We start from the raw sequence: 10,541 nt of genomic DNA, 5'->3' as shown, positions 1-10,541 counted from the left end.
GTTATTTAGAAATAATTACTTAAACTTATTTTACTAAACATAGAATAGTAAATAAAGAAGTAAAGTAAACAATTATCTCTTCTTTGATAGATTGTTTAGGCAGAGTATTCATGATGAAACTTTGTAGAATGGACAGTAACTGCCTGTTGTAGAAACACAAGTGTAGAGGACGACATATTGAAATCTATTCCAGATTAGAAGTGAGTAATGGTTACCTTTGGTTGAATCTACAGGAAATCTCTTCTCCAATCAGAAACAGGGATAAACCAACTAATCATAACATGCTCTCCACAATCCACCAGAATACTATAAAGACCAACAACACCTTACACACACTCTGACCTGAAGATGAAAGGTGAAAAACTTTTGAAATGTCATTCTCTACACTTGTGTTTCTACAACAGGCAGTTTACATACATTTATGAAATGGTAGTTCAATAAAATTTTTAATGCGAGTCAACAAACGAGATGACTTGGGTCTCGAAAGGGTTAATAGGTAATAGATACTGAGCCTCCCCACTTCTGGTGATATGTTGTGTAAGTCCTATGGCCAATCTTGAAGTGATTAATGAGTGCAACTTTGGAGAGGGCACTAGTTACGATAGGGGTTGTGTTACACTCCTATTGGTGGAAATCTGCTGCATAATCATTTACATCTGGACATGCAGAAGTGGGAGGTTGAAAGCTAGTGGCGAGCATTGAAAATTTGCTGTAATGGAGGGCAGTACTATTGTGTGAGTAGAGGTAAGTATCTATCTAAAATATATTTTTGGTTTAGGAAAATGTTACCTTTCTACCTTTGTGTTCTGATATTGTTCCACGTTTAATACTTTAGCATGAAAAGTTGGTATGCTCTATAATTATTGTTTTTATGTAGAACATATTTTTTAAAATTCTGTACTATTTATACACTAGTTATCTCACTGCTTTGTTACTTCAAAAAGGCTAGTTTTTTTTTCCTCATTATATTCAGTAGCTGAACCATAATGTCCACTTTGATAAGGTTTACATGCAGTTCAGTGGTGCTTTTTAAATAAAGCATGTTTTCCTGTAATTTCAACACATTGTACTTCTTGAAGTAATCAGTTTGTTACATGTCCTTTTTCATTTACTCTCCCAAGTGATCATGAAGGAGGAAATGTTAGTGCCCACACTGTCCATCTAGTTGCTAGTTCTCTTTCTGATCCCTACCTTGCATTTGCAGCAGGGATGAATGGTCTTGCAGGACCACTTCATGGATTAGCCAATCAGGTTAGGGTTGTGTTTTTATCTATTACTTTAACTGTTTAGAGCATTATGTTTAAAGTATAACTACATAGTATATAGAATACAGTGGCATGTGGTGGGTTGTCAGTTAGTTCATGCATATATAGAATTACACTTTATGAACATTATTTTTTCTTAACTTTTGAAATTTGATTTGTAGTTGTGCACTCAGCCAGTATTAATGATGTTAATGGCATAATTTTTTTAGCATGTATGATTTCTGGACCCTATAGCTATGCTATAACTGCTATGGTGTTACATTCACCACTGCACTGATAACAATGATAAGAAAAGAAGGTCAATCAAAACATGCTACATCAATGTTGTCGATGTCGAACCACTGCACAGACTTATCTGTCGTACTATTTTCATGCAGCATGACTTGAGCTGTGTTACTCACGAAAGGCTGAGATATCACTCCAAAGAACAAGATTCTGTTGAAAGTGCCAGCTTAGGCATTCAGAACTCGCATAGCATGTGATGAGAATACTGCCATAACTGCAACAAAAAGAAAGTACACACAATGAACACTTAAATTTTATTATGTAGTGTTATCACCATATTTTTAGTTTTCTAACTGGTCATGCAGTGCATGACTTGCATACCCTGACTACTCATTTTTCATTACACATAGTGTACGTTGATCTAAGTATTTAAGGAATAGGTAACATTAATATCGCTTCTTAATTCATTTAAATTGTTCATCAAACGTGCTGTTTGAAAACTTTTTGACCAAACTTACATAATTAGCGATAAAGAAATGAAGGGCCCAATCTGTTCTTGGATTTATCACGTCAATTACTCTGTTAAGACCAAAAAAAACATGGCTAGATCTTTTATAGAGGTGAACTGTAGTTTATATGTATGAAATCTGTAATCTGTAATCGTGTTTATTCATCACAAGTAACTGATGTTGATTTAGGTATATGAATAGGTGGTAGTAATATTACTAATTAATTCTTATTGTTTGATGGACATACTATTTGCAATGTTTTAGTTTTTAATATTGCCAAAATGTATAACTTAGTGAAAGAAAATCTATTATATAGATTTTGTATTATTATTGTTGTAAAAATGTAATGTCATCAAGAAATTAATGTCGCGTTTTGGAACACTTTCATTAACCACCCCGTGAAAAAAACGTACATCACGTATAATAGTTAAACGAACAGCCTAACCATCACGTTGGTGTAGCCTATATAATGTGTAAAGTTTAGTGTACTCTAATCCCTTACAGTGATGGCACATGACAAGACACACACATTTGTCGTGTAATGCTATTTGAATACAAGAAGGGAAACAAAAAAGATCAAAGAAATTTATGGAAATTTTTTGAATGTTTGTATGGTTCAGCAAATTTTGTACAGGTGATTTTAGCAGGGGTGATGGCAGGGGCGACGACATGTTAGAATTGATATTGATTTTCTGAAGACACTTGTTGAGTCTAGCCCAAGGCAAATGGCCCTGAAAGTGCATGTCTCTCATAAAACAATATGTAAATGTCTAGTCTAAGGAATATGGGAAAACTCCATAAAGAAGGTGTTTGGGTGCCTCACGAACTCTCCTATGATCGTAATTTCCAACATGGGAACGTTGCTTTGTCTCTTCTGGACAGAATTGTCACCAGTGATGAAAAATGGATTCTCTATGTGAATACTAAATGCCAAAAACAATGACTCCGTCCCAGACAGAAATCACTTCTGACCCCAAAACCTGGACTCCATCTGCAGAAAGTGGTGCTTTGCATTTGGTGGGACATCAAAGGAATAATTCATTTCCAACTCCTCAATCCACAGCGAACTGTCAATGCAGAGATCTATAGTCAGCAACTGGAATGCTTAACTCAAGCTCTTCATCAGAAATGCCCTTCATTTGTCAATTGGAAAGGTGTTCTTCTTCTCCACAACAATGCATGTCCACATGTGGCACATTTGATGCAACACAAGATTATGGAGTTTGGGTTGGGAAGTTCTCCCCCACCCACCATATTCTCCAAATTAATGTCGCTTTTTTTAGATGAAAAAACCCGAACAACTTATATATCAAAACAAAACATTTATTAAATGAAATAGTCTCCATTCTTATTGATGATGCTTTTCAATCGTACAATCAGGTTGTTAATGCCTGATTAAAGAAATCACTTGGCTTTCAAGCAAAATACATGTCGATGTCCTCTTTAACACCTTCCACATTTGCATACGTTTTCCCATTAAGATGGTGTTGTAGCGAACGAAAAAGATAGTAATCTGATGGTTTCATATCTATTAGGTCGTCAAGCCTTCCACATTTGCATATGTTTTGTTTTGATATATAAGTCGTTCAGGTTTTTCATTCCAAAAAAGGGACATTAATTTCTTGACAACCTAATATATGTATATGCATACAATTTTTCAAATAAACTGTATTACATCAGATGCATACAGGCAATCTCTCAGCACTGTATAGCCCTGACAAAATTATTATATAACCTACAATTTATTTATTGTACATGTAGATGTACATGCCAACAAAGTTCTAATATAACAATGTAAAATTATGCCAGTTGTACAAAAGGTATAATTTTAAAGTGAAAATGTCTGTGGTTATAGCTCCCAAAAGCATTGGGGATATTCCGTCTATCAGACATAATCGAAACAAGAGATGCAGAGCTAGTAAGCACATAACTGAAAGAAAGGGGATTAGGATCTGGGTGCTAGAACCCATAACATTACATATCCTACTGTCACTCACTGTCTATAGCTGGTTGTGGGTATGATAGCTATCCCTAAAAAACATAGAAATTAGATATTAGACCATCCAACCTTCTCCCTTTAGTATATTTACTCCATGATATTAAATTATGAAATATTATGTATATTTTAATGTATTACTGAAAACACTTAGGTTGGGATATATATATAAATAATGTAAACTTTTGTAACCCTAAAATATTGTATTATAAGGTAGATGTAAACATATTCAGTCTGAGCTTTGTTAAACATTAATCTATCATTCTTGATCAAACTCCTTGTATTGGAGGTTATCTAGAATGAAAAGTTAATGGCTTAAATTCTATTAGATTTTCAGTGATGTGTACTCTGAAGAAACATGACTTAAGCTTGCTTTTCAATCTGTTTCTTAAGGAAGTTTGAAGAACTTTTTTAAGAATAGACACAGCTTCAAGTCTTTTGAAAGAGTTCCTGTTAAGATAAACTAAATGATTTAGAGTGCAGGTGTTAATTGAGGTTGACCAAAAAGTTAGTTTATTTATGCTTTTGTTTCTGTGATGTGTAAAGACATTTATTTGAATTGTCAAAAGTGACAACAGATTCTAAATTATATTGTTTGTTCTATATCATTGACTAGCTTACTTAACATCTCATGCGTTTGAATATCATCTGCAATCAATTAAACATAGCTAATGTTGGGATTCCTATCTTGTGGTAAATCATACAAGAAATTAAGAAAGGAAATTCTGCATTCCTGTCTCTATACTATTAAACTTTTATATGGTAACTCTGAAAGCTTTTTATTTCCAGAATCGTCGAGACCTGTATGGAATATGCAGTTGGAAAATTATCCCAACTGTTGGGGATAATGGAGAACACATAAGGATACTAAAGAATATATTTGATGACTGTAGTTTTGAAAGCTCATCAGATCTTCAGAAAGTTGCTTTTTGGGTTTCCATTTTGAATAAACTGGTAAATGTCATTATTTTATGTTAAAAAAGAACTATGTAAAAAGAATTCTGCTGATGTGCTTCACCCGTTACCATAAAGTAAGAAATGATAATAAGTGATAATTTTTTTCCTGATACTAATGTCTATATATATAATATACAATTTAAAATAATATTCTTAATAATAGTAATAATAAAGAGCAGATGTGGGTGTGAAACTGAGGTTAAACTGGATAGATGGTGTACCCCCAATGTAATTTGGGTCTTACTTCTACCAGTACCTTAAAAACCAGGGTACATTGCATAACTACCCATTTTATGGTGTGTGCCTAGGTGGTACATTCTTGTTTTGTAGCTGCGTTGTTTCTTATTTTCTTTCATTTTCTACGTAATATTACAATTAATTATTTTTCGTCTAAAGTTTGAATATGCTGTGTTAAATTCATGCTATTCTTCCTTATGTTTTAATCTTTCTTTTTTTAAATTATATAATTAATGTTAATAAATGTTGTGTGTTGCTGTATTAATTCATGCACATGCCCATATCACTTTGCTTTTTGCATTTTATGGACGCTATCCATCATGTGTCAACTATATTCAGCTTAACTAGCTGTATATTAGTTTATTCTTATGGCTACAAACGTTATAAAATATGATAATCTTGGAAAAAGGTAGCAAATATAGAATAGCTAGAAAATGTAGAAAAATAGATATATTGAATTCCATAAAGAAAAACATAATGATTATATTCTCAAACTTAATTATTCTACACATTATCCTCCAAATTGGTATCTAGAATGGAGATATTATGTGATTAATAGAATTAAAGATAAATTAGCTTCTATTTATCTAAAAAAATATCCAATAGACATAAAATTTTTTCTGTTTAAAACTAAAATTGGTAAAATACAAGAAAACTATATTATCATGCCTGTCGATAAAGCCAACTGTAATTTTAGTTTTATTTGTAAACATTTTTCTGCACAACGTGTAACTAATGAAATAAATGCTATACAAACATTTCGGTTACAAAATAAGTGTAAAGATGCTATTATTAACAATTTGTCGAAAGCTATAAAAATTTGATGTTAAAGTAAATCCATATTCTGAAATACCATATCCATATGATATTCCTAAACTACACGTCTCCCATTAAATTTTGTTTTATTTCTAGTTCAGTAAAAACTATACTAAAACAACGTGCAGTTTTTAAAATAAATTACTGAATCATTTATTTTTAAATACAACAAAATCCAAGTAATAAACACGATTTCTGGATAATTAAAAATAATGAATCTATCTCAAAAACATTAGAAAACTTAAATAAAAAAAGCAATCGGCAGAGACAATACAAATTTATGATTTTACTACTTTATTTACAACTATACCACTTAATGCAGACAGCGAAAGGTGGTAAAGATGTGAGATGTTATTAGGCTAGAGCTCCAACATTTGCTCTTTTATTATTATTATTATTAAGAATGTAAGACCTGCAAAACTGAGGTTAAACTGGATAGATGGTGTTTGGGTCTTACGTCTGCCAGTACCTCAAAAACCGGGGCACATTGCATAACTACCCACCTTATGGTGTGTGTCCAGGTGGTTGTGTCTGTTTTGTAGCTGTGTTGTTTTTTTTTATTTACTATGTAATATTAAAATTAATTTTATATATAAAGTGCAGTTTCTTTTGTTTTGTGTAGTTGTGTAGAAAGAGATTATTTTACTTACATGTGTATATATATCTTTATCTTATTCAGGGTATTTTCAAGGAATTTGCAAGTTCAAGTGTTGAATGCAGTTATGAAGCATATGCACAAGACTTCAGAGTGAACAAAATAACCTGCTTTCAAGACCTAAATATCCAACTTTCAGTATTTAACATTTCTGAAACTAGAATGAGGTGAGAAGAAATTAACAGTAGTAATATCTAAAGTTCCTCAACTCAAAATGTAATAGTAATGTTTGTGTCCTTCTGAAATATCAGAGCCATAAACTGAATTTCTCTTACTGTCAGAACAGTTGTATAAAGCATGTCTCCATTGCATATCTGCCAAAAAGGTGTTTTAACCAAATAATCCGTACTTGAAAACTTCATTTTTAGACTATTGATTTCTAGTTATATTGCCCAGATTTCATTAACATTTTAAAATTTGGTATGAGATTTAATTATATAGAGTCATGACCATTTCTTGATATATAAAATAATGGAAATTAATGTGGAAACATTCATGAAATGTACTGTGTTGCAGAAGAAAGATTTGTTCCATACAAAGCTACATATAGCATAAAGGCAAATTAGGCATAGAGACTTTCAATAAATTGAACTATGTGTATCCATCTGTGAGCAAACAGATGTCACATAAGTGTTGTTGGAATGGTATTGTTAAAGTAAAATAAAATCAAGACTTATTTGGTGGAAATCTATAATCATGACATTGTTGATAGGATAAAAACATGTACATTTAATAATTTTTCTAATTCCTTGCTCAGCATAAACACAGCATAATTAGCAACATTTCTTGCCTAAATTCCTCATCAGTTATTGTGTGAAATTCATTAATAAAATAGAAGACAGAGAAATCCAAATACAATTGGCAACAGTATAAAATATGATTATCATAAACCTAACTGCTGTATATTAAATAGTCAAATACTTGCTATTACAGACAGTATGTAAAGTATTTACACTATAGAGAATATAAGCGTATCGTAAATGTTATATCAGTATATGGTCAATTTATCTGGACATTCTTGGACTTGCTAGTTATACTACCTCCACGGGCTTCCATATACTGTTCTGCCATTTTGATCATCTTGCCTACATCTTTTTGTGCTCTCTCTCCTTTAAAAACAGTGACATGTTAGTTGAACACATGGTCATGAACTGTTCATGTATTAATAGATCCCTCAAAACTATTTTCACACTTGGCCATGTCAGTCCATCAGGTGAAATATCACCACAGACGTGCCACAAACTGAAATATAGTTTCTCCAGTGTTGGGTTTGACTCCTCTGAACTTCCGATTAAAACCTTCTTCAATGGTTAGTGTTCATCTTAGTTTTACTGCATAATTTTTACCCATGGGTTCTCATCCATTACTCCTTGACAAGTCATATGTAGACAGTACTATTTTGTTTTAGTTCATTACTTTTTAGCATTTACATTTAGTGGATAATATTTTGACCTTGTTCATCACTTCTTAACATATTCCAATCACCTATAAATAAAAAAAAAAAAAAAACAAAAAAAAAAAATTAAATTAAATCTGGTTAATTACTACTTCACGTACCATTAGCAAATAGGGCTTAGATATAATAATTTGCTCCATACAATATCACCCATAGTCAATATTTAGATGAGGGTACTTACTCCAAGCATGTACCCTTAGTGTAGATACTGTTTAACTCTCTCAACATGGGCTCGGTCAATTTAACCAACCATGTGACCTCTTTGTACTCGTTTAAAGTCTTTATATATTTGATACTACTAACTTTTAATATAGTATGTATATCTTCACAAAATTTGTCAGTCTTTTAAATCAACTAAAAAAAGATTTGTCCACGAATATATTAAGTATTTGTTTTGAATAGTTTGTGTGCAAAGTGATTTTCATGATAAGATTAAAAATACTTTCCTTCATCTCAAAAGTCTCAAATTTCATTTGTATAACCTCTAAATTCTCCTAAATACATTTCAAATGTATGTTTTCAGTAAAACTTTGTATTTCATTTCTTATTTTCTCAACCTTAACTCCACACAAGATTGTTCAAATTGACCAAATTTGTAACCCCTAAAAAAAAGAAATCAAAATATTTCTAAATTACCCCTTTGTTCTTTCTAGAATGACTTCAAATTATAACGTGAAACTACATTTGTTTATCCTAATCAGCTTTAAATTTTATTGTTTTATTGCTCTTTGAACCGTGTGTAATGACTATTCATGCCATTATTACATGGGGAATGTGGAGCTCATGTTATGCTATTGAATTACTTTACTCATGAGCTGTTTGCATGCATGCCTCATGAAACATTTATTATTTATATTACCTAATCTAACCTAAAGAGATCGATATTTTTACATTTTAGTTACTTTTATAATAAAGAATAAACATGAAAAACAAGAAATAAAGTACTTACCCAAATATTTTTCTTTTTTTGCTGTCGATTGTCGATGACACTTAACCCTACTTTTATACTAATGGTAATAATGAATGCACTAAATTTGTCGTTAATTAAATAATGCACCAAAGAATGTAGAATAACAACATGCAAAAAGTAGACAATTTCCTCTAACTATGATAACTTTTCTGACTTTCTAACCATGCGGCAAGAGCCGTTAAAAATTTATCCAAGTTAGTTGTTATCTTTCTCGTGGGAATGAAGATTGTACTAACAGGAAAATGGACAATTTTCCATTCAGAAAACAATATAATACGTCATTTGATAGCTCTCTACTGGTTATACATAATATAGAATTAAATGTAAGAGAGAACTATTAACAAATCCTGAAAGAGAGAATTTGACAGGTGGGTGTGGCAAGAAGGGTCTGAGTTTCTATTTGATGGCTCTGTAACCAAACAAGATTGAAGGATATAAAAAGTATGGTTTGTCCGAGCAATGACGATTTTATAGTGAGTAATTTACGTTTAATTTTGTACTTATTGGATGGGTGGTGAATAAAATAGAGAAGAGGAGATGGCTAGAGAAAATGTTTCACCTGTGTAACACTAGAGGAAATTCATGACTTATAAAAAATATTGCCTAATAGAATAGATAACTTTAAACATGTATATCCTATTAAAATATGGATTATTAGCTAAGAGTTTTTGCTATACTAATTGGTATAACATAAATAAAAAGTAGTTTAATAAAATTTTGAATGTAAGTCACAAAAACCTCATGACGTGCAGTAAACGATGCCCAGGCAGATAGGTTTAATCTTGTTTTCTTACTTCTTATATATACATCTAGAAGATATTGTTCAGACTTGGTTCTTTTGAATGTGTTCATAACCTGTGATCTGGTGGCACTTTGTTGTAGGCTGACATTGGTTCCTCACTCACCGGTCTTCTGTTGTTCTGCTTTCTCATTGTTACTCCTCCTTTTGTTATTTTGCCATCAAGGCTTTGCTAACTTCTATTTTCTATTCTGTATCTCATTCCTCAACCCTGGCTGTCTTTGCCTTCAGTCTGGTCCGACCCATCTTTTTTACTGTGCATATTCTCTTCTCTATCTACTCCCTCAGGCCCTTGCCCAGTTTCTGTACATCCCGTAGGAGATTTGTTTGGTGGCTACTTCCCAACCTTGTTTCTATTACTCCACCTCCTCTAATCTCAGCCCTGTTTTCCCCCATCCCAACTTTCCATCCCTTTTGATCCACCCTCACACACTGCTTTTTCCTAGGGATATGACATCCCTTTATCGGGATTTAGTGTTTGTATAGTTGTAAATGTGTGTAAATGCTTATGGACATCCTGTTTCATATATTACCATGCTTATGCAGTAACCAATAAATGCGTAGTTTCCAGTAATATAAATATGGGTCGTTTTGGTTAGGCTAGTATTCTTGGTTTATTCACCAGCAAACTGCAAGTTCAAACAGGTGTTTATGTA

At 32.2% G+C, this 10,541-nt stretch overlaps 1 protein-coding gene across 1 annotated transcript in view; it reads left to right on the top strand.

Annotated features, from left to right (window-relative positions):
• LOC106461405 overlaps window positions 1-10,541 on the top strand; it is a 118,463-nt gene that overhangs the window by 21,959 nt on the left and 85,963 nt on the right. Inside the window, exons 5-6 of the mRNA XM_022388355.1 lie at window positions 4,785-4,949; window positions 6,685-6,827. Of these exons, the coding sequence (XP_022244063.1) occupies window positions 4,785-4,949; window positions 6,685-6,827 (308 nt within the window). The remainder of the gene's footprint in view (window positions 1-4,784; window positions 4,950-6,684; window positions 6,828-10,541) is intronic.

This window comes from Limulus polyphemus, unplaced genomic scaffold, assembly GCF_000517525.1.
Source record: "Limulus polyphemus unplaced genomic scaffold, Limulus_polyphemus-2.1.2 Scaffold952, whole genome shotgun sequence".
In the NCBI taxonomy this organism is placed as follows: Eukaryota; Metazoa; Arthropoda; class Merostomata; order Xiphosura; family Limulidae; genus Limulus; species Limulus polyphemus.
Note: the sequence above shows the minus strand (reverse complement) of the source record. Positions and strands in the feature narration are given on the sequence as shown.